Consider the following 27,280-nt stretch of genomic DNA (forward strand, 5'->3'; position numbering starts at 1 on the left):
AACATCCCCAGTATGGTATTGGTGTTTTACAAAATGCAGAGCATACACATTTAAGATCGTGAGTTTCCTAGGACCCAGCGACTGAGATTCCAATAGCATTTCAGAAGAGTCTCAACAGGAAGTGCTTCCTGAGAAGGGCTAAAGGGACCAGTGAAAAATCTCACTTGAAACCAACTCTTTATTTTTCCAGTCATAGCTTTTTAGGATATTGATAGTATAAAAAGGCTTGCTTTCAACACTAGAGGGTCTTAGTTGTATTTACTGAGAGGGTTGTGTTTTCCAATTTTCCTCTAATTGTCCCATCTACATGATGCTTTTGCAACACCAGCAAAATAAACAAAGCAGCTTCAGGCTGCCTTAGTAGGTGGCTCCTTGATTCCCACTTCCTAATCTAATCTACTTGTCCTGACCTCTCAAACTAAAGAACAAACAGAAGTGTGTCTTCATGCTATCTTTTCCAAAAAATATAATCTGTGAATAATGGTAATTCTAGCTTTTCACTCCGAGCGATGTTGGATTAGAAGCTGGACACGGTGGTTTTGGTCTGTAAACATGGCACTTAAGGGACTTAGGCAGGAGGATTGCTAGGAGTTCCAGGCAAGCCTGGGTCACAGTGAGACCCAGTCTCAACATGTCAACAGCAGAACATTTGGTAAGAACATTTTACATCACCATGGACTTATATTAAACAGAAATTCCTCAAACATCCTAGTATTCTCTATTCTATTATTTTGAGAAAAAAATTTAAATTCAAAGAGTCTCTTGTAAAATTGTTAACCTAGATTAAGATTTCCCTAACCACAAATACAAATTTCACAAAGGAAAATAATTTCCAATTTGTTCCTTTCTCTTTTGAATTTAGTTCCAAGAAAAATATCAAAGACCTAGAATTTTTAAAATGAAATTTTATAAATAATGTATTCAAAGATTTTGGCCCACTACATAAAGAATCCCACCTTGTAAGAAAATATATACAGATTTGTAAGAGTTTAAATTCTCAGAGATTGAAGCCTGGTGTGATGTCAAGCCTTTAGCTTTGTACTGCTTCAATCCCAAAGGACCAGCGGATAGCAATTTAGTATACAAGACTTCACTATGCTGTATAGTTCCTTTTTTCCTGGGTCAGACAGCTTTATTCTGCTTCATTAACCCCTTCTTTGCTCCTTGATGGATCTTGGAATCCAGTTTCCCTGTAAGAAAAAAAAAGTCTCACTCATTATTTATTTTTATATTTGCATTGCAAATCTTTCCTGGCCTCCTAGGTCTTCCAGTTACTGTGTTCCTGTCACATTCAATTATCTTGCTTCAGGATGCTGAACCTTCTAAACTTTAGAGTTTTATTTTCTAAGAAAAAAGCGGTGGGAATGCTGTACACACACACACAGAGGAATATTTATCTAAAGAATATTTCTAATTTTGTACTTTAGAATGTCTGATACAAGAAAGACAATTCTTTTTAAAAGAATACAGACATGTAGATAAACAGAGGTGAAAACAAGAGAAGAAAGAATGGGGGCATGCCACAAAGAAATGCACTTCACACAGTGGGAAACCCATTTCACTGACCTGTTAACTAGCTGAGTACAAAGGATGACCCTCCCTCACAGTGGGAAAAGCAGTTCAACTCACCCTTTTGCTGCCTCAATCTTAACAGGGGGAGTGACCTGAGACAGTGGAGTAGAATCCACATAAATGCTTCCCTGACAAAGGGTCCCTATCACCAGCTCAGGGGGTAAAGGTCATAGATTATATAGCTCTTCTGAGTATTAAACTTAGAAAACAAGGAAAAACAGCCTGGTTTCATGGTTTATGCTATAATCTGTACTCTGGAGACAGAGGCAGGAGAATCCTATATATTCTACACCAAATTGGTCTATATAGCAAGTTCTTGGCTGGTCAGAGAGAGCTACATAGAATGCCTCTGCTTCAAAAATAAACAAAACAAGCCCTCTCATGTCTCAAGTGATCCAAACGAGAACGCCTTGAATGATGTGATCTTTGAACTGACTCCTCGATCTCCCAGAGTAGCTAGTTCAGTGCTAGCAGCCTTTGAAAGCATCTATTTCATGACAAAAAAAATTATTTGTCTGATCTGTGAAAAAAGCTTGCAAATTTCTTTTCTCCCACAAAAGCCTCATTGAAGTCAATGATGATGATGATGCTAAGAATAGAAAATACTTCAATTCAGTTTTAGCACTAAAAATATAAAACAAAGAGTCCTGGACACTGTGGGCACGCACCCAGAACACCACTGTCACTCAGAGGGAGTTCTTTTCACTTGGTGAGCAATCCGATGTGAAAGAACTCTCACTCACTAGAAGCTAGTTAATAACCTGTATGAACTGGACAAGTCATTCAGCCTTTCTGGATTTCAATGGCCTCATTTGTCCATTTAAGATAAGAATACAAGTTCTGACCACCACTCAAGGATACTGGGGGAAAACAGCCTCAGTCCAACAAGTTTTCTTTAGGTCCCTTGCCCTAGTGTTTCAGGGCTGCACCTGCTTCTAGAATAGCAGTACACCTTTTTCTGTGCTACTCAAATGCTGCCCATAATAATCCCAACACTGCTGATTTTAATTTGGGTTTTAGGATATGGGCATTCCCAGCGAGTTTGGAGTTCTTTCATTTTATAGGCTGCCTAGCTGGGAATGTGATAGTGACAGCAAGTTGGCAAAGAGCCCTATTTCAAGACAAAATTTTCTTTTGTCTCCCTCATAGTACTTAAGTGACTGTCAATTGGTAGGTGGTCAATAAATACTTTAATCAAATAAATTAAATAGGAGGTGGAAACAGACAAACAGTTCAAGGTCAGAATTAAAAAAACGAACCTGGATCATATGACACTTTGTCTCAAAAACAAAACAAGCAAAGGAAAAAAGCACACACACACACACACACACACACACACAAGAAACCAAACAAAGACAAATAATACAAATTTCAAATCCTCAGAATAACAGATTAACTAAGTAACCCAGACCAGCAGATAAAAAGGGTTAGTGCTGAGGTATGAGTAAGTCTTAAGTCTTCTTCAGGCTTTTAGGACAAGCTATGTGAGAATTTAGAATCTATGGAAGACTCTGCTATCCAGTTCTTGGTATTGCCATAGGTGTGAAGACTCGTTGGTTAGGCTTGTTTCTCAGATTTCCTCCTCTAGTTGTATAATGACGAGAACGTTACCTTGTCATTTCTATCTTCAATTTTTGTTCAACTAAAAGAAGTACTACCACTATAAAGTCCCTTTTCAGTGCCATGATATTGTGTCCTGAAAATGAACTATAAATTGAAAATCTGTTCCTGAGACAGTCCAATAAAGTTTAAGGAACAGAAGAACAATCAGGAAGACAAATAAAATACAATCTGAGAGTTGGGTACTGCTGTCTCACACCTACAGTCCGCAAGGCAGCCTTGAGCTCAAGGTCAGTCTAGGCTACACAATGCACCTGAGGTCACCCTAGACTACACAGTAAGACCCAGAGACCCTGTCTCAAAAAACCTAAACCCTTTTATGGCCATACCACCCCGAACACGCCCAATCTTGTCTGATCTTGGAAGTTAAGCAGGGTCAGGCCTGATTATTACTTGGATGGGAGACCACCTGGGAATACCTAGTGCTGTAGGCTTAAAATAAACAAACAAACAAAAAACAATCCAAACCCTCACAACTTCCCTAAACCTGCTTACTCATCTGTAAAATCAAAAGCAGATGGAAAAAAAACGTACTATCTGACAGAGTTGTTAAGATTATTGGTAGGCTGGAGAGATGGCTCAGTATTCTTAGCCGCTAATTTCTCTCTCCAGCTCCTTTCATTTTAATTTTTTTTCTTCTTGATTTTTTCAAGAGAGGTTTCTATATGTAACAGTCCTGGCTGTCCTGAACTAGCTTTGTAGACCAGACTGGCCTCCAACTCACAGAGAGCTGCCTGCCTCTCCCTTCCGAGTGCTGAGATTACAGGCGTATTCCACCATGCCCAGGAATAAATATTTAGTGTAATGGAGTCCTAAATGAAAAGTCTAGAGCGACTCGCTATCATGCCAATAACTGTACACTTTGGAAAAGCTAAACTGTAATAAATATGACTTTAATGTTATTGATAAACATAATTATCTTCCAATGCTAAGGATGACACTAAACACAGAACAGTGTGTTATGGAATATTTCTTTACGCCATGTGAAGATATTTCACTTTGATTGGTATAATAAAGAGCTGAATGGCCAATAGCTAGACAGAAAGAGGTTAGATGGAACGTCTGTGGACAGAGAAGACTGGCAGGAAGAAAGATGGAGTTGCCAGCCACACTCAGAGGAAGCAGATGGGCAGTATGCAGATGAGGTAAGGCCACATGACAGAACACAGATTAATATAAATGGGTTAATTTAAGTTATAAGAGCTAGTGGGACCAGCCTAAGCTAAGCTTTCATAATTAAGAAATCTCTCCGTCGTTATTTTTGGGTTGGCAGCCGACAACAAAGCTTACTACAATTGTTTTTTCAAATGTAGACAAGTAAGTTGCAAGAGAAAATGAGATCCTAAAAGATGATGACTTACAGATTTTAGGATTTCCTTTAATAGGAAACTTCACAACCATTTCCTGAGGGTTTTTGCAGATGAAAACAAATGGAGAATCAGACTCTTGACTGATGTCCGGGAACTGAAAGATAAAAAATTCAGGCTAGTTGGGACGAATTTGTCACTTTAAAGAGAACAAGGAACAGCCCAGATTTTACCTCAATCTTGATGACAGTGCTCTCTGGTTCACAGACCAGGAGGGCCATGCCCTACAATAACAGAACTCCAGCTTTCTGAAGGTTTGACATGGTATTATACAGTCTATTGCATGCCATCTCTGGCTTCTTATAGTGGAATCAGCTTCCTAAACAAAGGATGCCTGACATTCCTCCAGAAGGATGGGAACTGACCAATCTTTTAACATAGGTAGCTGTGAGAGTCTCAGGTCTCCTGGAATGTTTGGCAACACCCTAGGTTCAGCTTAACGGATGCCCTGGAAGACTTAGGAAATTCTGTCAGAAACAGCACACACAACCATCTTCTCACTAAGGAGAAGAAAGATGATTCATTCTGAAAGGTATGGCTGTTCAGCTGGATACACTACAGAACTGCTTAGGGAGAAAGGTAAGCGGCAGACTTTTTTTTAATCTGAAAAAAGTCATATCACAAAACAAATTTACATGAATACTTAAGAGATTCTTTTTGTTTTGGTTTGGTTTTGAAAATGCATACATGGAACCCAAGACCATGCTAGGGGCATAACAACAGGTTAGGAAACCATTATAGATCAGCAGAAATGTTCTTTAGCAATGCCCAAACAATCTGATGTTTCATTGTTTCCTATCTTACGATGTCTAACCTATAGCATGTTTGATAAATGACTGATAGGCATCTGGATCAGACTTAATTACCAGAGAAGTTCTTTTCCCAGTAATCACTATTAAAAATAGAATGTTAATTTTTACTCTTATTCACCCTTTAAGATCTGTTCTCTCATAATCTAAAAAAGGTCTAGATCCAAGAGTCTTGCTGGGTATGGTGGTTTGCGCCTGTAGTCCCAACACTTGGTTAATGGAGGTAAGAGGAAGAAGTGGTAAAGGCCAGCCTTGGCTACATAGTGAGTTTCAGACCAGTCTGTGCTGCACAAGATGCTGTCAAAAAACAACAACGATAACAAACAATCAAAGATTGGGGCTGGGGAACCAGGCATGTTGGCACACATCTTTAATCCCAGCACTTAGAAGGCAAAGACAGGCTGATCTCTGTGAGTCTGAAGCCAACGTGGTCTACATAGTGAGTTCTAGGCCAGACAGGGCTACATAATGAGACTCTGTCTAAACAAAATGAAGCAAGATAAACCCTGACAGTCCAAATTATACAGCAGTTTCAGAGAAAAGAATAATAAAGAGGTAGAAAATTAAAATATGTCTATAACTGGTGGAAGCATAAATACTTAAATTTCTTTGTTGAGCACACTATCCAAGGCGTAAGTGATACTGTGGGAAAATTAAAAAGAATTTTCTAAATGTTTGGTCCTGCCTATATACCATGGCCTTCAGTGAGGCAGATAGGGCATGTAGCCTGATAAAATATAAACTTAATATCAAGTATCAGGCACAAAAGTCATAGCCATGAACAAAGTGAAAATACTCATAGTAGAGGAGCTGAGAGGATGGATCAGCAGGCACTCTGAGGAGAGTGGAGACAAAGATCCATGCAGCTCACCGACCAACCCAGTTAAACCAATGAGCTCCAGGTTCTGAGAGCAACTACCTCTCAAAAAGGTTAAAGAGGAATTGAAGAAGACAGCCAACATGTGTAGGCCAAGGGACAAATTCCTGGGTGCAGGATCCTGCCTTCTACCTTGTTTCAGGAGCAGGGTCTCTCTTGTTTCTGTGGCTGAGCTGTATTCATAGGTTTCTTCACTCTTCTCACCTCAGCAGTGCTGAAGCTGTGACTGTAGATCGGGCTTTCTATGTGGTGATGGAACTCAGGGGATCAAAATTGTGCCACAAGCCTCTACCCATGGACCACCTCCCTGGCCTGTCTTCCTTCCTTCCTTCCTTCCTTCCTTCCTTCCTTCCTTCCTTCCTTCCTCCCTCCCTTCCTTCCTTCCTTCCCTCCCTCCCTCCCTCTCTCTTCTCTCTCTCTCTTCCCCTCTCCCTCCCTCCTTCCCTCCCTCCCTCCCTCCCTCCCTCCCTTTCTTCCTCTCTTTCTTTATTTCTGGGTTTTTTTTTTTTTGAGACAGGGTCTCTCTACATAATCCTGGTTGTCCTGGAACTCACTCTACAGACCAGGCTGGTCTCCAACTTGGAAAGACTGGTCTGCTTCTCTGCGTGCTAGGATCAAAGGTGTGCACTACAATATGTAGCTATTCTTTTGCCTTGGTTGTCCTGGAACTCACTCTGTAAGCCAGGCTGGCCTCAAACTCACAGAGAGATCTGCCTGCCTCTGCCTCCAGAGTGCTGGGATTAAAGGATAAAGGATTAAATTCCAGGACAGCCAAGGCTACACAGAGAAACCATGACTGGAAAAATTTAAAAGTTTTCATTTCCCACATTAAATTGTTTCTATAACAGAAGAAAACTTTGTATAAAAGTATAAAAATAATGCAATTCATAACAGTCTGGAGTCGGAGTCAAAAAGACTCAGGCAGCATTGGTTAGCCCTGTGTGTTGTAACAAACACAATGCAAAACTGGACCAAGGCTATGAAGTTATTTGATACAGCATGGGTGAGGTCTACCAAAAAGCTATATTCACTTGCTTTTTAATTAATTATTGGTATTTGCATGTTCAGAAGCTGTGGTGGTTCAAAAGAAAATAGCCCCCACAGACAGAGGCACTATTAGAAAGTATAGCTTTGATGGAGCAGGTGTGGCAATATTAGGAAGTGTGGCTTTGTTGGAGTAGGTGTGACCTTATTGGAGGAAATGTGTCACCATGGGGGTAGGCTTTGAGGTCTCCTATGCTCAAGCTATGCTGTATGGTAGGCAGTTCACTTCCTGTTGCCTGCTGGTCAAGATGTAAAACTCTCAGCTCCTTCTCAAGCACCATGTATGTAGGAATACTGCCATGCTTCCTGCCATGCTAATAACATGCTTGATTGCCATGCTAATCAAATGATTTCCTTACCCAGTGGTGGTAGCGCACACCTTTAATCAGGAGGCAGAGGCAGGCAGATCTCCGTGAGTTAGAGGCCAACCTGGTCTACAAGAGCTAGTTCCAGGACAGGCTCCAAAGCTACAGAGAAACCCTGTCTCGAAAAACCAAAACAAAGACAAAAAACAAACAAACAAACAAAATGCTTTCCTTTATAAGAGTTGCCATGGTCATGGTGTCTCTTCACAACTAAGGAAACCCTAACTAAGAAAGAAGTTTTTACTAATTCTAAATTTCTCTCAATGTCACATTCGCTTTCATAATCCCACAAGGAGGGATTGTGACCCATAGTGTCAGAAATTGAGTTTGCTGCCATACCTGGCTTTCTAAAATGATTTTAAGTCATTACATGGCTTCATCTTGCTCTTCCTTCAGGCCTTTTTCAAATGTCAACTTTGACATAAATCTCTCCTGATCCCACTATTTATTTAAAAAGTTTTTTTAAAATGTATACAGTGTTCTGACTGTATGTGTGTCTGCAGGCCAGGAGAGGGCACCATATCTCAGTACAGATGGTTATGAGCCACCATGTGGTTGCTGGAAATCAAACTCAGGACCTCTGGAAGAACAGTCAGTGCTCTTAACCTCTGAGCCATCTCTCCAGCTATTTTTCTTCCACCCCGCCCCCAGGGTTGAGGACCAAACCCAGGGCTTTGCGCATGCTAGGCAGTAGCTCTACCACTGAGCTAAATCCCCAACTCCCTGACCCCACTATTTAAAAGTCAGTGGTAGAGTACTTGTCAAGTATGCACAAGGCCCTAGTTCAACAATCAACAAAAGTAAATAAAACAAAATGAAATTACAGCACCAATCACCCTACAAATGTAGCACTCTGAACCCTTTTTCCTATCTTATTTTTTCCATAGAACTTACCATTTAACATATAAATTATTTATATTTTTGTTTCAATCTACTAAAATGAAAGCTTCAAATGGGCAGACATTTTCTACAACACCCCACTCCAGGGGCTGAGAGATGGCTCAGTGGCTAAGGGCATTTGCTCTGAAAGTAACATGACTTGACTAGTGAAAGTTTCAAGTTCAGTGGGAGACACCAGATGTCCTCTGCCCCTCCTTCTGCTAGGATCAGACACAGCAAACATTAGGTAATGCATGAATATTTGTTTAATACAGTTGGCAACTCCCTGGTAGCTGGGATCATGGGCCCTTTACCACCACTTCCACTCAAATTCAGAGTGTTCACAAGAGACAAAAATGAGAAACAAATTAGCACACAGAGTTATGTCATCATATACATTGAAGAGAAGTCCATTTGGATGACCTCATATCTCCCCCCAACCAAATCCTTGTCCTTGAAAGCTGGATACTAAGATACACATTACATATTAAGAAGTATTTAGTTGGCTCTGGTTGTGTGGGCCTCTAATCCCAGGTACTGGGGAGGTTGAGGCAGAAAAGCACAAGTTCAGAGAGAGTTCAGAGAGCGCCTGGGACACTTACAGAGATTGTGTTAAAATAGAAAGTAAAATCAGGGCTGGGGATATTATTCAAAGGTGGTTGCTTAGCAAGCACAATACCCTTACTTTAGCGGGCAGCACTATGAAAGAAAAAAAAGGAGGGATTTGTATCTTTGGTCTGAGATTTACAAAGATAAAAATACAGCAGGCTCAGCAAGAATAAATTAAAGGGGAAATGAAGAACACAAATAAGTTCTAATGTCACATCCACTTTAGTGAAGATGCTAGATTAACGGTCACTGATAGAGCACAATCAACAGGTCAGGAAATATGAGCTTTATAATCAAGAAACAATGCAAATTTGACCAAAGACTCCAGCAGGTGCCTTTGTTTCACTCTATGGAGACTTATATCACAAATTCCAGCCAGAGGAGCAGTGGAGGTGTGCCTTATAACTTCCTTAGCTGTCTAACATAACAGGTAATTATCTGTCAAACAGCCATTTCATCTCCTCTCAGGGGAAACTGTTCACCACTCATTTAGAAAATGTTTCTTTTGTCATTTTCATAACAGGGAGGAAAAGGTTAGTACTTTTTGGCAACTACTACTGATTTAGACACAAATAAAAATTTTTGCTCAATTCTGCAGGCCTCACTCAGTCCTTGTATTAAAAATGATCAATAGCTGGGTGTGGTGGCACACGCCTTTAATCATAGCACTCTGAAGGCAGATGCAGGCTGATCTCTGTGAGTTCGAGGCCAGCCTGGTTTACAAAATGATCAATAACTCCTTAATTATGTCATTCTTCCCAATAAATGCTGACCTCAAACTCACAGAGATCCGCCTGCCTCTGCCTCCCAAGTGCTGGGATTAAAGGCGTGCGCCACCACCACCGGGTTCCAAATGAATTCTCTCTCTCTCTCCCTCTCTCTCTCTCTCTCTCTCTCTCTCTCTCTCTCTCTCTCTCTCTCTCTCTCTGTGTGTGTGTGTGTGTGTGTGTGTGTGTGTATGGTGTCTGAAGTAGGGCTTTGTGCATCCTGGCCAAGCACTCTACCACTGAGATACAGCTCTAGCCCATGACTTAAAAATCTTTTGCCCGCCTCCTAAGGACAAACAACAAAAGCCAACAGTCAAGAAACAAATCCACTGACAAGAACACATATTTGTTGTAGGTTTTAACTTTGGGGAAAACTACATAATATATGAAATCAGACTCTGAAATCCTGTTTGCTGAAAACTGACTCCAACACCGAGGTGAGGTCAAACAGAAGACGGGTGTCTGGTGAAGCTGGAGGCCACAAGCACAGCAGGTCTAAAGTAGCAGCACATCCTGAAAGCAACTGTGCTCTCGGATAAATACTACAGGTGTTGGGAGCGCCTGCAATCAAGATGGATTTTATGTGTATCAAACTTAAAGAATAAATAAAAGGCAGTTTTAAAAGTAGTTCTCATTTACATTTCCCTTCAAAGCAACGCAAGGAAGCAGGGATGGTAGTATGGGAGTTGGTAATCACAAAACTTTAGAGGCTAGCACAGAAATAGCCTGAGCAACACAGCAAGGCCAGGCACAGAAGCAAATGCCTACAATCCCAACATTTGAAGGTACACACATAAGGATAAGAAATTCATGGGCAGGGAAGGCTGGAGAGATGGCTTGGCAATTAAGAGCACTGGCTATTCTTCCAGAGGTCCTGAGTTCAATTTCCAGCAACCACATGGTGGCTCACAGGAGTACATACAGACAGAGCACTCATATACATAAAATAAATAAATAAAATCTTTTAAAAAATTCATGGGCAGTATCAGCTGAATAGCAAATTTGAGGCTAACCTGTCCTACATGAAACCATGTACCTCACCACAAAGGAAAAGAAAATCCAACCAACCAACAAACCAACTAGGCTACCATCCTGATGGAATGGAACGTTATCTTAAAACTATGATCCTTAGTCTTCATTCCATTGCTTGTCATATGACAATTAATAGTTAATTCTTTTCTCTTCGTGCTTTATTAATACTCACTATATGGATATATAATATTCTGAGTAATAAAATATGGGAAATCTGTCACTTGGATAACAAAGAAGACTGGATGACGACTTAAACAGGTTATAAGAAAGTGAGGCCACAAATCCATGTAGGTCAAGCAGCTCAGGTTCTCTAAGCCTTGGTTTGTTATCACAGGAAATGTTTGATTCTACCAACAGCAGGCCTATTGCACTTGTGCTTCCCTAGCCCAAGTCTACTGGCATTGCCATGAACTAGACCTTTATAAGTCCCAGCCCTGGACGGCAGCAGTCTTCCCGGCTTCAGAGCCTTTCCAACCCATCTTCCACATTGCAGCCAATGAGTTTTCCTCAGGCAGAGCTCCTATCACCCTATTGCTTCATAAAAACTTTCTAAACACTCTTCCACATTTCCCAGTTACTAGAGAAATGGATCTTTCTTCTGTGCTCTATCATCCTGGGCTATCTACCATCTGACCGCAACCTACTTTCCAGGCTTGTTTGCTGCTTCCTCTTCATAGGGCCCCACAGATGGGCTTGCCACATTAGCCACACAGAGCCTGAATTCCCACCTGTGCCTTTGCTCCCATTATCTTCATTTTGGAGCATGCTTTTCTATCAAATAAGAAAGAAGACTTCAACAGCAAAACCTCAGTTTTTTTTCATCTTTTTGCCAACATTATATAAGTTACTTTAAGTGGGTTTTTTTTTGGGGGGGGTGATGGTTTTGAGACAGAGTTTCTCTGTGTAACAGTCCTGGCTACTTTAAGTTTTCTTTGAAAGAAGGGTAATGATACTTTTTAAATTGTTTTTATTTTTATTTTATTTTATTTTATTTTATTTTATGTGTTTGGCTGTTTTGCCTGCATGCTTGTCTGTGCACCACTGTATGCAGTACCCAAAAAGGCCAAAAGATGCTGGATCCCCTGAACCAGGAGTTACAGACTCTGTGCATTACCATGTGGTTGCTGGGAACTAAACCTATGTCCTCTGGAAGAACAGTCCGTGCTCTTAACCACTGAACCATTTCTCCAGTATCTTGTTTTGTTTTTGACACAGGGTCTCACTGTGTATCCCTTGATGGCATAGAATTTGCTTTGTAGACCAGTATGGCCTTGAATTTACTGAGATCCACCTATTTCTGCCTCTCAAGTGCTGGGATTAAAATTATGTGCTACTGTGCCTGTCCCATATTTCTGTGAGGTTTAGAAAACAACATACATATACAGAATGAGTATAGCACATATTTAGTGGTTGAGAGTGATAGTTTTTATTATTCTCCAAAGTGAAGACAAGGATATGGAATCTCTTCTAACTAAAAATTACATGTCCCTCCTCTAAGCTCTGAAAGATAGTTTCTCTCACCACCTTGTTCTCTCCTCCTTCCACCCCTCTCAGACTCTCAGGTCTCACAATGCAAAGCAGGCTTGAATTTACAATCCTGTAATCCTCTTTTTTTAAAAAAAAATTTATTTATTATGTATAAAATATTCTATCTGTGTGTATGCCTACAGGCCAGAAGAGGGCACCAGACCCCACTACAGATGGTTGTGAGCCACCATGTGGTTGGTGGGAATTGAACTCAGGACCTTTGGAAGGGTAGGCAATGCTCTTAACCTCTGAGCCATCTCTCCAGCCCCTCCTGTAATCCTCTTGCCTCAGCCTCAAGAATGCTGGTAGTATAGCCAGCTTTGGCTTCTTAAAAGTTACCTTGGGCAGGGGATATATGCAGTGGTACAGTGCTTGTAGAGCATGTTTGATGCTCTGGGTTTAATCCTAGCACCACAGAAAACAAATTCACTTTTTTTATTTTTTTTATTTTTTATTTTTTGTTTTTCAAGACAGGGTTTCTCTGTAGCTTTGAAGCCTTCTTGTAACTCACTCTGTAGACCAGGCTGACCTAGAACTCAGAGATCCACCACCTGTCTCTGCCTCCTGAGTGCTGGAATTAAAGGCATGCTCCACGACCTCCCAACGTCACTTTTTGATTTTAATACAACTCTCTAGTAACTTCTCATGTATCCAAGGGCAGAACCTATGCCTGATTTATCTTATTTCCTTTAATATCTACAATGGTGTCTCACTTATACTAGGACCCAAATATCTACTGATAGATAGATAATTACACAAGAAAATCTTTTTCCTTTCTATTTTGTTTTTGGATTGTTTTGTTTGGTTTTGTTTTTATAAGATAGGATCTCACTATATAGCCCTAGCTGGACTGGAACTCACTATATAGACCAGGCTGGCTGGGAACACATACCTACCACTGCCTCTTGAATGCTGGGACTAAAGGATTATCATTCCTGGCACATAAGAAAATCTTAAAAATTATATGTTATCGAGTAAAAAGCTACTGGGCTAACAAGACAGCTCAGTGGAGAGAGGCTTTTGCTACTAAGCCTGAAGACCTGAATTCAATCCTCAGGACCCAAGAAGTGGAAGGAGAGAACTTCTGGAAGTTGTCCTCTGACCTCCACACACATGCACCAAGAGCCTCCTTTAGAAATATAGTTATTATCTATATACATATGTGTATGTATGTTTGTCTGTGTTTGGGTATATGTACATGTGAGCACAGGTATTCATGGAGGCCATGCTGTATTCCCTGTAGCTGGAGCTGGAGTTATAGGCAGGTTTGGTTTGAGTGCTAGGAACCAAACTGGGATCCCCTGAAAAAGCTGCAAGTGTTCTAAACTGCTGAGTCACCAAACCAATCACCCAAAAAATCATTACGGTCTGGAGAAATGGCTCCACAGTTAAGACACCTGCTGCTCCTGCAGTGGTGGACTTTCATTCTTAGCCCTCAAAGGGGAGTTCACCATCGACGCTTCTAGTTCTAGGAGTACACAGCCTTCCAGGATCTCTACAGGCACCAGGCATGCAAGTAGTACACATACATACGATTTAGGCAAAATCCTCAAACATGCTCTTTTGGGACTTTGCTCCAAGATGACCAAAAAAAGGAGAAACAACGGTCGTGCCAAAAAGGGCCGCGGCCACGTGCAGCCAATTCGCTGCACTAACTGCGCCCGCTGTGTGCCCAAGGACAAGGCCATTAAGAAGTTCGTCATTCGGAACATCGTAGAGGCAGCTGCCGTCAGGGACATATCCAAAGCAAGTGTCTTCGACGCTTATGCAATCCCCAAACTCTATGTCAAACTGCATTACTGTGTGAGCTGTGTTATTCATAGCAAGGTGGTCAGGAATCGATCTCAGGAAGCTCGGAAGGACCGAACACCCCCACCACGATTTAAACCTGCTGGTGCTGCACCATGACCCCCACCAAAGCCCATGTAAAGTGGCTTCATAGAGACAGAAGAAAACACCTTGGAAAAATAAAATGGGACTTAGACTTTAAAAAAAAATCCTCAAACATGAAATAAAATAAATAAATATGAAAAGAAAAACAAAAATAAATATAAAACATCTTTTTTAAAAGGTTACTATTAAAAAAAACTACAGGATGGTGGCACATGACTTTAATCCCTGAACTCAGAAGACAGGCAGGCAGATCATGAGTTTGAGGTCAGCCTGGTCTACAGAGGAAATTTCAGGACAGTTGGGGCTACACAGAGAAATCCTGTATCCAAAAAATAAAAAATAAAAAAAAAATTACAGAGGCTAGAGATGGTTGTTCTTCCAGTGGACCCAGGTTTGATTCCCAGTACCCATGTGATAGTTCTCAACCACCTGTAACTCCAGTGCCAGGGGGTTTGCTAGTCTTTTCTGGCCTCACAGGCACCAAGCAGTACATAGATATACATTGTTATTTATTATATAGAACATTAGAAAAAGTGGCATTGCTAGACATGAAGGTAGATGTCTTTAATGCCAGCACTTGGTGAACAGAAGCAGGCAACACTTTGGGAGTTCTAGCCTAGCCTAGTCTATGTAGTGAGTTCCAAGCCATCCATAGGTACAAGTGAGAACCTTTCTCAAAACCAAAATCCAAAATGGTACTATTCCACATCTATCTTTAGAACATAAAGTGGAATGTTTTCTTGCATTAAAGCACACATATGCACGCACGCGCATACACACACAGTTATAAATGCACACATATAACAAACACACACACTGTTATTCCTTAAACCATTTTTGTTTTTCATTTTTTTCAAGACAGGCTCCCTCTGTAGACCAGGCTGGCCTCAAACTCATGGAAAACCACCTGCCTCTACCTCCTGAGTGCTGGGTTTAAAGGTATGTGCCATAACTGCTGGGCATCCTTAGACCATTTTCTTTTGTTTAAAAAAATTACTTATTTATTTTATGTTCACTGATGTTTTGTCTGCATGTGTGTCTATGTGAGGATGCCAGATCTCCTGCAACTGGTATTACAGACAGTTGTGTGCTGCCATGTGGGTGCTGGGAATTGAACCCAGGTCCAGCAGCCAGTGCTCTTAACCACTGAGCCATCTCTCCAACTCCCTCCTTAAACCATTTTCAAGTGAATACTTGATACCCAAACTTCAAGCAACAATAATAACAGTATGTTCTGACCACTATGAACTCTAATAAATGTTCTAATCTTCTTAAACATTCTGATTGTACATACTCTACCTCATTCAAGTGAGTCTTGACCTTAAAGAAGTGCTTGAGGTCAGCTGGCTGTTAATGGCATTGTGTTTCCTTTCATCTTAGACAACAGCCCTTATGGTCTCTTGAGAATCCTCTGAGGTATATTATGCGCAGGCAAATTCTGTCAGCAGAACTCACAGACAGATAGGACCCTGCACTGAGTCATACCCCATCCCCTCAGGCTTTATGCATTTATTTTGGTTATTATGAGACTACAGCCCAGGCAAATGTAGAATTCAGGGCTCTTCTTGCCTCAGACTCTTTGAGCACTACTAGCATGTGCCACCACTCCCTGCTTCCCTCACAGATTTAAAAAGAGAATTGGGGATTTGGCATTTTCAAGGCCTGGCTTGAATGTTGAACATTACTTCCTTCATGTTCTAATTTCTCCCTTTTCAGATCCAGAAGACCCAGTGACAGAAGCTGGTGATTTCCATGCATGAGAGATCTGCAGTCTTCCAGACACCAAGATGCTTAGATTTTGTTTGTTTGTTTTTCAAGAGAGAAAGGTTTCTCTGTTCTCCAAGTCACAGAGATCCTGCCTCTGCCTCCTGAGCACTGGGATTAAATGTACATTACCACGTCCTGGCACTTAGATAATCTTTTTAAAAAAATGGAAGAAGTCATATTCTTCTCTCTAAGAGGACTGACATTCTACTCTTGGTGTCAGCTGCTAGACAGAGGGACCAGTGGGATTGTCTCAGCAATTCCTTGAAGGTAGAATCTGGTCTCTCGTAAAAACCTTAACATCAAATAGACTAACAAAAAGCTGGCATGAGAAGAATGGGTTCTGTTGGGAAGAAACGGAATAATCAATGACCTTGGAGATTTCAGACAAATCTGAATTTCTTTTGAAGGCAAAGATAAAAATAGCACAAACAACACAGACGTGTAAAAACAAAGGCCACCAACTCAACTCAACTTGTTAGGTCTGGAGAACTGCTCACAACCACAGCTGCTAATGGTTATGGATTTGGCAATCAAAATGTCTTTGTTAAAAAAAAAGTTTGAACTGCCTCACTATTGAGGTTATAAACCACAGCCTTGATGCACTGTTGCAGTCAACATCCTCCCGCTGGTTTTGAGAGCTTACATCTGCTGCTGGCAGATAAAATGCTGGCACACAGCAGGGACTCCTTCCCTGGGAATAAGGAGAAGCTCTGAGGAGATGGCTCTCATCTACCTGTCCCAGGCAGCCTGCAGCCTTTTCTATACATTCCTTCCCTGTCTAGGTTCATCCCCTGCCATTACTCAGAGGAGAGTTGAGGGTTTAGTGGGAAGTTTTTTTTTCCTGGTACAACTTAGCCATGCTGGCTAAACTTGCCTTAAGAAGATAAAAGTAAATCTGTTCAGCACACACTCTTTAAAAGGTCGTTTAGAATATAGTGCACTTGACTTTAAAAGAAACAAATTTCTTCTATTCTTACTCTTTTTAGAAAACTAAATGATCACACTATGCCAAAAATAGTGAGGCTTAGTATATTTTAATTTATCAGACAGTCCAAGAATGTGAGGTCAGAAATAAATTACTAAGTTTCTTTGGGGAAGGAAAATGCTAGCTGAATAAAAATGTGGTCTAAGTCACATAGGGAAGTTAGTTTCAACTGACATAAAATTTGTTAGTGTCACAGTTTCTCAAGGAAAGTTCAACTCAGCTGGTTGATAAGAATTCATGTTGAGATGCTAAAGACACAGAGTAGAAACTGTTTCCTGGACGGTTATTGCTCAATAAGTTGAACTTAAGAGGATAAAGAAAAGCCTAACGTGCATTCTAAATGTGCACGCTAGAACTACAGCTATGTAGTATGCAAACAGGCACCGAGTGTCTGAGGAGGACAGGGCAGCATCTCAGTGGTAGAGCACTTGCCTAGTATGCGCAAGGTCCTGGGTCTGATTACTAACACCACTTCAGGGAAGAAAATGTTTAGGAACACTGTATTCTACCATCTACCTCTCAGAGAGCCTTAATTTGTACTTGTATATAAAAGCCTCTGAGAAACTCTATGGTAAACAAATTTGTTTAATTCAAAGATGTTTTCCAGATGTACACTAATTTCAGGGAATACCTACATGAAGTACTTTGTGAAATCCTAGGGTAGGTCTGTTTCCCCAAAATACCAACTCATTTACTTGGAAATAGGATTTAGGCTAAGGGTGGTGGAGCACTTGCCTAGAATGAGCAAGGCCCTGGGTTTAATCCATAGTACCATAAATCAAACACTGCGAGTTTGAGTCCCCAGAGTCATGTAAAAGTAAACACAGAAACATCTGTAATCCCAGATCTTCTACTAGGGGACAGCAACCAATTCTAAAGTGACAAGATCCAATGGAGCGAGAGATGCCTCAGAGGTTGAAAGAGCTTCCTGCTCTTCCAGAGAACTTGTTTGACTTCTAGCACCCAAGTTAGGTGGCTCACAACTGCCTTTAACTTCAACTCCTAGGGACTGACTCCTTTGGCTTCATAACTTACATGTACATGCCCATAATTAAAAAATAAGGCAGGGAATGGTGGTGTATGTTTTGAATCCTAGCACTCGGGAGGAGGGAAGAGACAGTTCAAAGTTACACAAAAAGTAGTTCACAGTTTTCCAGGTCAGCCAGAGGTACATAGTGAGGCCCTGTCTCAAATAAAAACAAGCAAATAAGGGGAGAGGAGGAAGGAGTGGGTGAAGGAGACTTAAGGGAACTAAAGGGTCAAGATGGGGGAAGGACAGGTGGCAGGCAAGGAAAGAGATATGTTGATTGAGGGAGCCATTATGGGGCTAGCAAGAAACCTGGCACTAGAGAATTTCCCAGGAATCCACACGGAAAACCCCAGCTAAGACCCTAAGCAATAGTGGAGAGGATGCCATAACTGGCCTTGCCCTATAGTCAGATTGATGACTATCTTAAATGTCATCATAGAACCTTCATCTAGCTACTGACAGAAGCAGAGGCAGAGATCCATAGTGGAACACTGGGCTGAGGTCCCAAAGTCCAGTCGAAGAGTGGGAGGAGTGAGAAAAGGAGCAAAGAGGTCAAGACCATGATGGGGACACCCACTGAAACAGCTTATCTGAGCTAATGGGAGCCTACCAACTCCAGCCTGACAGCAAGGGAACCAGTATAGGACCAAACTAGGCCCTCTGAATATGGGTGACAGTTGCATGGCTGGAGCAGACTGTGGGGCCACTGGCAGTGAGACTAGGATTTATCAGTACTGCTTATACTGGCTCTTTGAAACTCATTCTCTTTGGAGGGATATCTTGGTCAACCTAGATATAGTGGGGAGGGCCTTGTTCTGCCTCAAAGTAATGTGATAGACTGGATGGGTGGATGGGGGTAAGAGGAAGGTGGAAGGAGTAGGGAAAGAAAGGATGTGGGAACTGGGATTGGTATATAAAATGAGAAAAGTAAGTTTTTTTAAAAAGCTGAATTAGGGCTGGAGAGATGGCTCAGTGGTTAAGAGCATTGCCTGCTCTTCCAAAGGTCCTGAGTTCAATTCCCAGCAACCACATGGTGGCTCACAACCATCTGTAATGAGGTCTGGTGCCCTCTTCTGGCCTGAAGACATACACACAGACAGAATATTGTATACATAACAAACAAATAAATAAATATTTAAAAAAAATAAATAAAAAGCTGAATTAATTAATTAATTAAAAAAACCAAGCAAACAAAATTAGACTATTATCTACTCTGAACAATATTCATATGATATTCTCAAACACAGAAAGTAAAGGAGAAAACCACAGAAAAGCTGATGACTATAAGAAAAGGGTATGAGGGGCTGGAGAGATGGCTCAGCGGTTAAGAGCATTGACTGCTCTTCCAAAGGTCTTGAGTTCAATTCCCAGCAACCACATGGTGGCTCACAACCATCTGTAATGGGGTCTGGCGCCCTCTTCTGGCCTGCAGGCATACATGCAGAGAGAATATTGTATACATAATAAAGAAATAAATATAAAAAAAAAGAAAAGGGTATGAAATTTCAATGTTCAATGAAATCTACCAACTCCTAGTATTTTGGTATAAGTTCAAGGCATACCTAAGGAAAATACATAAGGAGAGTTACCAGGATCTCCATCATGGCGCATGTGGGAGGATTCTGGCATTTCTACATACTGTCCTCAGCAATTCCAGTACATAACACACAATAAATCCAAGCTCAGGGAGCAGCATCTGCTGACCTGAAAAAAGAGTAGCCTCAGGAAAACAAGATTTGTTAACTAGATCTCTAATGAAAGAAACTCTTGTAATACCTGACATTTTAAGATGATAGTTTTCAATGTTATGGTTTGAATTTAAAAATGTCCCCTCCAGGCTTATGTGCTTGGGCATGTGGTCCCTGGCTGGGTTGGTATAATTTTGGGAAGTTGTGGTGTCCTGGATGGTAGAGATGGTTCACTGAAGGGTGGCCTTTGAGGGTTATAGCTCTAATTGTGGTCCTTCTCTCTCTGCTTGATGATCTGCCAAGCTGTGAGAAGCAGTAGGTGCAAGCTTCCATCACCAAGAACTGGACATTACTTGCCATGCCTTTCCCACTGTGTCCTCTGAAACCATGACCCAAAATTAATCTTCTCTCCTTTAAGGTTGCTCCTGTCAGGTATTGTATCATAACAAAGAGAAAAGAAACTAATATATTTATTTTCATAGCAAAAAGGGAGGGGCATGACATTAAAACAAATAGAGGTGGAAAAGAAGCAAAAGTACAGGTACCAGAGCATGGAGATGAAAGCCTTCATGTTCTTATGTCTTGTCTGGGTCTAGATTATATACTAGGGGCAGAGCAAAAGAACAGGAGTCAAATATCAAACCTGAATGCATGCAGTGGACATAGAAGTAAACAGAAGAGACAGAGTAGGCAACCCTAAGAAAATCATTGGGGTCATGCCTATAACAACATCACCTGGGAGGCTGAGGCAGGAGGATTGGATAATCTACACCTACAGAGTTTGTGGTCAGTTCAGGCTATGGAAGACCCACGTTTAAAAAAAAAAGACAGCAGACATAGCAGAGTTTGGTGGCACTCCCAACATATGAGACTCTGTCTAAAGGAGAGGAGAGAGGACAGAAGAGAAAAGGAGAGAAGAAAACAAAACAAGCAAATGAAAATGAAAGTCAGGATAGGTATGGTGGAGGCCATCAATAATCCCAGAACTTGAAAGTGCTGGAGAGATGGTTAAGAACACTGGATGTTGCTGGGCAGTGGCAGTGCACACATTTAATCCCAGCACTCAGGAGTCAGAGGCAGGCAGATCTCTGTGAGTTTGAGGCTAGCCCAGTCTACAGAGCTAGTTAAAGGACAACGAGGGCTGTTACACAGAGAAACCCTGTTTCAAAAAACAAACAAACAAAAAAAGAACACTGGATGCACCTGCCTGGCAGCTCACAACTGTAACTCTAGTTCCAATTGCAGTTTGGATCTCTGGATCCGGTGCCCTCTTCTGGTTTCTGTGGGCACTGCCTGTATGTGGTGCACAGACATACAGGCAAGATACCCATACACACCAAGCAGTGGTGGCACACGCTTTTAATCCCAGCACTTGGGAAGATAAGGCAGCCGGGTTTCTCTGAGTTTGAGGCCAGCTTGGTCTACAGAGTGAGTTCCAGAACAGCCAGAGCTACACAATGAGATGCTGTTTTGAAAGAAAGAAAGAAAAAGAAAGAAAGAAAGAAAGAAAGAGAGAGAGAGAGAGAGAGAGAGAGAGAAAGAGAGAGAGAGAGAGAGAGAGAGAGAGAGAGAGAGAGAGGAAGGAAGGAAGGAAGGAAGGAAGGAAGGAAGGAAGGAAGGAAGGAAGGAAGGAAGGAAGGAAACATTTGGGATCTGGGGATATAGCTTAATGTTAGAGTATTTGACTAGAATGCATAAAGCCCTGGGTTCACACAGCACAGCCAGAAAAAAAAAGAAGGCAAACATTTGGAAAAATGAATTTAGTCGGGTGGTGGTGGTGGTGCACACCTTTAATCCCAGCACTTGTGAGGCAGAGGCAGGCGGATCTCTGTGAGTTTGAGGCCAGCCTGGTCTACAAATTGACTTCCAAGACAGTCAGGACTGACTGTTATGCAGAGAAACCCTCTCTCAAAAAAACAACAACAACAACAAAGGAATTTACTGAGTGAAAGCTAAATTGAAGTACATTTTCTTTTTTTGGGTGGTGGGTGGGTTTGAGACAGGGTTTCTCTGTGTAACAGCCCTATCTGCCTCTGCCTCCTAAATGCTGGAATTAAAAAAAAAAAAACATACTTATGCACAGTGTTAGAAGCACAAATGCTTAAATTAACTGCTCAAAGGACAGGAAAACAACACTGTAAGACTTTTTCTGCTTAGATTTGATCATTTTGCCAGTCTGAGCCCAAGCTCTACATTTGAGGCATTTCACAATGAAGTTCCATTCTTTGGTGCCCCCTACTGTTCAAATGTGTTTGAATCATGTCAATTTAATGTTTAAAGAGATTTTTTAAATCATATGTATATTTTAAAGAGATTTTAAAAATCTCTTTAAACACACATACCCCAACATGGCACAAATCAAACCACGTTCAAGCACATTTGCCTATCATGAGTTTAATGGTCTGGAAGAAATGCTTCAGGATAAGCCAAAATACATTATCCACACCCACCATCCAATCAAAATGAAAAGCGGTATTTTAGAGTTTCTTCATTAAAAGAACTTTTAGTTTTGCTTTTTTTTCTTTTTCTTTTCTTTCTTTCTTTCTCTCTCTCTTTTTTTTATTTTGACAAACATCCTCACTCTGTAACCCTGGCTGGTCTGGAAGTTACTATGTAGACCAGGCTGGCCTCCAGATGCCTCTGCCTCCCAAGTGCTGGGATAAAGGCATGTGCCATCTGGCCCAACCTAAAAAACGAAGCTTAAAGAAAGGATGAAGACCTTACACTTCCTTCCCTGGACTATAGTGACAACTATTTTTCAGAAATGTAGGTCTGCTACTTCCCCATACACTGGAAACTAAGCCATCTCTAAGTGCTTCTATTTCTGACCTATTCCTATTCTCCCTCCAATGTACATTTACAAAAACATTCTCCTGGAGCTGGGAGTGGTGACTGCATGCTTGTAATCTCAGGACTCCAGAAGCAGAGGCAGGAGGATAATCACAAATGCAAGGGCTCTATGTAAGTTCCAGTTCAGTCTGGAATAGGGCGCAAAACAAAACCAGGACACGATACAACAGACACTTTGAAGGCAATGAAAGTAGGACCATGAATTTGAAGCCAGCCTAAGCTGTGCCACAAGTCTCTCAAGAGAGAGAGACTGGGGTGGGGGGGGAAGAGATATAAAGAGAAACCTTTCTTCTTCTGTCTAGATTGCTAGCACCTTACTGCCTTCAGAACAGTCTGTTATGAGGATCTAGAACCTGTCATGACAGTAAGCAAGTGCCTGCCCACGAGAAGAACTCAGTACTCACCTGCTCCTGAAATTGTTTCTGGGGTAAGCAATCAATTAGGTCCACACAGCCCAGAAGACAACCTGATGGATAATCATTTGGAAATTCCACATCTGAATAGAAGACAACAAAAGGAGAGGATGACTTTCCTCTTTTGTGACCCTGGAACTCAGGAATCTGCTTTCAATTCTGAACATAACTTCGTCCATCATCTATTTGTAGAAGCAAAGGCAAACAGTGAAGTTTTTTATATGGCACAACTGCTTATATTTTAGCAAAATCCAGTGAGTGATTAGCTTTGTTTACTATTCATGTGCTAAAGTTGGAAGATTTTGTTTAGGAAAAATCCTCTATGTACCATCAAGGTTCAAGGACTCTATAGGTTAATACCCATCAAATTAATTATAATGTACTCACAGCTGGATTGGATTAAAGTTTGGTGGTGGGATAGCTAGTTTTAAATTTCAACTTCACATAACTGACAATCATGTAGAAAGAGTCTCAATGAGAGACTGTCAGCATTGGGTAGGAAGACCCAGCCCACTGCCAATTGCATTATTCTCTAAGAAGAGTAATGAACTATGTGAGCTTGGAGAAGGGTAACCAAGTACAAGGCAGCTGAGATGTGGCTGTCTGTCCTTCATTGTGGCTAGGAGGACAGAATTTGCTTCAAGCTCCTGCCATTGTGGCTTCCTACATTAATGGACTGAAACCTGGGATTATGAGCTAAAGCAAAGCAAACCCTTGAACCCTTCCTCTTCTAAGTTGCTTCGGGTCACAGAATTTTATCACAGCCAAAGAAACAAAACTAGAACAGGAGGTACAGTATTTTAGAAAGAAAATCAGTTATAGGTGATGAGGAAAAGAAAACCATAAAAGTATGATAAAACAAACAGAAGAATAAGTGTAATTTTTTTGTTGTTGTTTTTTTGACACAGGGTTTCCCTACATGCTTTGAACAGCCATCTGTGACTTATCACTCAACACACTAATAAGCTGAGTGTGGAGGCTCATCCCTCTTATCCTACTGTTTGGGGGGCTGAGATAAGAAAACTGCCTTGAGTTTGAATTAGCCTAACTACATGGTGAGTTCCAAGGCAGCTGGGCTCTGCTGAGATACCCTGTCTACAAATCAAACTAATAGACAAATGTGAGGTCTTAAGTCTCTTTAACACAAGAAAAAGCCAAAGGAAAAAGGATATAGAAGATAAGCATTCAGGACAAAGGAAGACTGAAAACCGAATATACATATGCAGCTGTTACCTTTTCCATGAAGAAGACGATAGGTAGCCTGGAGTTCTGAGACCTCTTGAGGGGAAGGTCTTTTGCCTGTGGCTGCAATCCAAAGTCTCCCTCTGTGAGGCGTATACCAGGATCTGCCCTCCACCCTTAAATAAAAACAAATTTAATGGAAAGGCTCTAATTCTAGTTTCCTTGAAGAGCCCATAATATACAGCAAATTATTCTATTTCATCAAGAGACCTAAAGAAGATACCACATCAAGAGGGATTTTTAAAAATTTATTATGTATACAGTGTTTTGCCTGCATGTACACCTTTATGTCAGAAAAAGACACCAGATGTCATTATAGATAGTTGTGAGCCACCATGTGGGTGCTGGGAATTGAACTCTGGACCTCTGGAAGAGCATCCAGTGCCCTTAACCTCTGAGCTGTCTCTCCAGCCCCAAAAGAGATAATTTTATGAGCAATATTTCTCCCATAATATCTTTCCCATGAAGTTGAACCGAACTCTGCCAGCCAACCTGTCCTACCATCATCACCAGTCGTTTCTCTCGACTCTTACCTGTCACCTCATCTCGGTAATTCAGATCTGGAACTGTTACTTGTCTCTGTAGCTTTAGAGCCTGACCTGGAGCTAGCTCTTGTAGACCAGGCTGGCCTCGAACTCACAAAGATCCACCTGCCTCTGCCTCCCGAGTGCTGGGATTAAAGGCGTGCGCCACCACCACCAGTCTTGTCTCGGATTTTTATAACATAAAGTTTATAATAATAAGTTATTACATTTATTTATTTGTAGGGAGGGCACATATGAGACATGGCATTTTTATGGAGGCTAGAGGACAACTTGGAGGAGTTAGTTCTCTCTTTCCATTATATGAGTGTCAGGGGCCAGGTGTGGTGGCTCACACCATTAATCCTAGCACTCAAGAGACAGAAGCAGATGGAGCTCTGTGAGTCTGAGGCCAGCCTGGTCTACACAGTTAATTCCTGGTCAGGCAGATATCTAGTGAGATCCTAAACACTATGTGTATGTCCATATGTCTATATGTGTATATGCCACATATGTCCTCAGAGACTCAAAAAAGATCAGATCCAACAGAGGGTTCTGAGCCATCTGACATTTGTTCTAGGTCCTCTAGAAGTACATCAAGGTCTCTTAACCACTGAACCATCTCTACAGCCCTCTTTTGTTTTTTTAATTTGTAAAGACACTTATCTATCTCTATTTATTTAAGTACATATACGTATGTGTACATGTACAAATGGAGGTCAGAGGACAACTTCTGGAAGCTGGCTTTCTTCTTCTACCATGTGAGTTATGGGGATCAAATTCAGTTAGGCTTGGTAACAAACACTTTTACCCCAATCTCATTCTTTCTTGGGGAGGTGGGGGTTGGTTTTTCAAGACAGGGTATCTCTGTGTAACAGCTTTGGCTGTCCTGGAACTAGCTCGGTATACCAGAATGGCCTCAGACTCACTGAGATCTACCTGCATCTGCTTCCTGAGTGCTGGAATTAAAGGTGTGCACCACCACCACCTGGCCCCAATCTCATTCTTAAAACAGGAAGTAAGGTTATAAATTTTTCATATTCTTAGTTTTCTAATTTATATGAATTACAAGAGTGTCAGACACACTGTGAGTAATCATTATGGGGAATGAACAAATGTATGTTTTCCCACTGGCCAAATGATCTGAATAATTGCTAGGAAAATGGTCCCACAAGTGTGAAAGAACCACCCACTGACTCCCAGAGGGTTAGTGGGTTAGTGACTCTGTGAGAGATGCTGTTCATCCTGTTCTTCTGAGCGAGAAAAGATGAACAACACAGAACCAAACAGGGGGAGAGAAAGGAAAGCATTCTGACTCCCGAAGGTGAGGAGTGTATGCTGTCCGTCTCCTACTTTGGAAAAGAAAGAAAGCAAACAGGAAGTGAATGAGAATAAACATCTGAGGGCTTGGCTGTCCTAGAAGAGAAGCAGAATCGTGTTTCTTGCTGCTAACAGCACTGCACACATGGTCTGTCAAGTAACAAAGCCAAAGCAAGAAGGCATGACTTCCAGTGGAGGAAGGTGCTTCAGGCACCTCAGTAAATAAAGGAGGGAAGTGAGAGCGGCAAAATCTGTACAAATGACTGTTTCTAAATATGGAAACAACTGGAGCATCAACAGTAGAGGGAAGGAACACTTTGAAAACCTGAAATTGGGCTGGAGAGATGGCTCAACGGTTAAGAGCATTGCCTGCTCTTCCAAAGGTCCTGAGTTCAATTCCCAGCAACCACATGGTGACTCAAAACCATCTATAATAAGGTCTGTTGCCCTCTTCTGGCCTTCAGGCATACATGTAGACAGAATATTGTATATATAATAAATAAATAAATTTTTTTTAAAAAAAGAAAACCTACTTTTGTAATTCAGAGAAATCTAGCTTACCTTTGCCTTCCTCGGTGTCTTTCCTGGTCGACTGCAAAGTACTAGCCTGGGTTTCACAGCTACTCCTTTAGAAACTAAAATTCTATTTTAAAAGGTATATACTAATGTGTATATATATATATATGTGTGTGTGTGTGTGTGTGTGTATGTGTATATATAGATATATCAGTTATATGTATATATGTGTGTGTGTGTGTATATATATATATATAGATAGATAGAGAGAGAGAGAGAGAGAGAGACATTACCAGCACATAAAATTTTAGAAGATAAGAGAAAAGGAAAAATGAACATGTAGTATTAATGATAAATGAAACAAAAATTCCAAATGTGTGATGGGGGCGCAAACCTTTAATCCCAGCACTCAGGAGACAGAGGCAGGAAGATCACTGTGAGTTTGACGCCAGCCTGATCTACAGAGCTAGTTCCAGGACACCTAGGGCTGTTACACAGAGAAACCCTGTCTTGAAAAATCAACAAACAAACAAACAAAAACCCCAAGCAAATTATATAATAAGGTCTTACTAAGTATTGATTCATAT

General features: G+C 41.2%; 2 protein-coding genes and 1 pseudogene across 3 annotated transcripts in view; 2 read left to right on the forward strand and 1 right to left on the reverse strand.

Moving 5' to 3' along the window:
* Window positions 1-885: 885 nt before the first annotated feature.
* Trip4 (thyroid hormone receptor interactor 4) overlaps window positions 886-27,280 on the reverse strand; it is a 54,532-nt gene continuing 28,137 nt past the window's right edge. For both annotated transcript variants that reach the window (XM_038322858.1, XM_038322859.1), the window contains 4 exons: window positions 24,328-24,452; window positions 23,086-23,177; window positions 4,554-4,656; window positions 886-1,190 (listed from right to left, as the gene is read on the reverse strand). In XM_038322858.1, coding sequence (XP_038178786.1) covers window positions 1,123-1,190; window positions 4,554-4,656; window positions 23,086-23,177; window positions 24,328-24,452 — 388 coding nt within the window. In that variant the 3' untranslated portion in view covers window positions 886-1,122. The remainder of the gene's footprint in view (window positions 1,191-4,553; window positions 4,657-23,085; window positions 23,178-24,327; window positions 24,453-27,280) is intronic.
* LOC119810970 lies at window positions 3,508-3,626 on the forward strand (annotated as a pseudogene).
* Window positions 14,031-14,376, forward strand: LOC119809763 (40S ribosomal protein S26-like). The gene has a single exon (XM_038322860.1). It carries the CDS (start codon window positions 14,050-14,052, stop codon window positions 14,374-14,376), a length of 327 nt encoding a protein of 108 aa, XP_038178788.1. The 5' UTR covers window positions 14,031-14,049.

The sequence above is a fragment of the Arvicola amphibius genome, chromosome 3 (assembly GCF_903992535.2).
Source record: "Arvicola amphibius chromosome 3, mArvAmp1.2, whole genome shotgun sequence".
Taxonomy (NCBI): domain Eukaryota; kingdom Metazoa; phylum Chordata; class Mammalia; order Rodentia; family Cricetidae; genus Arvicola; species Arvicola amphibius.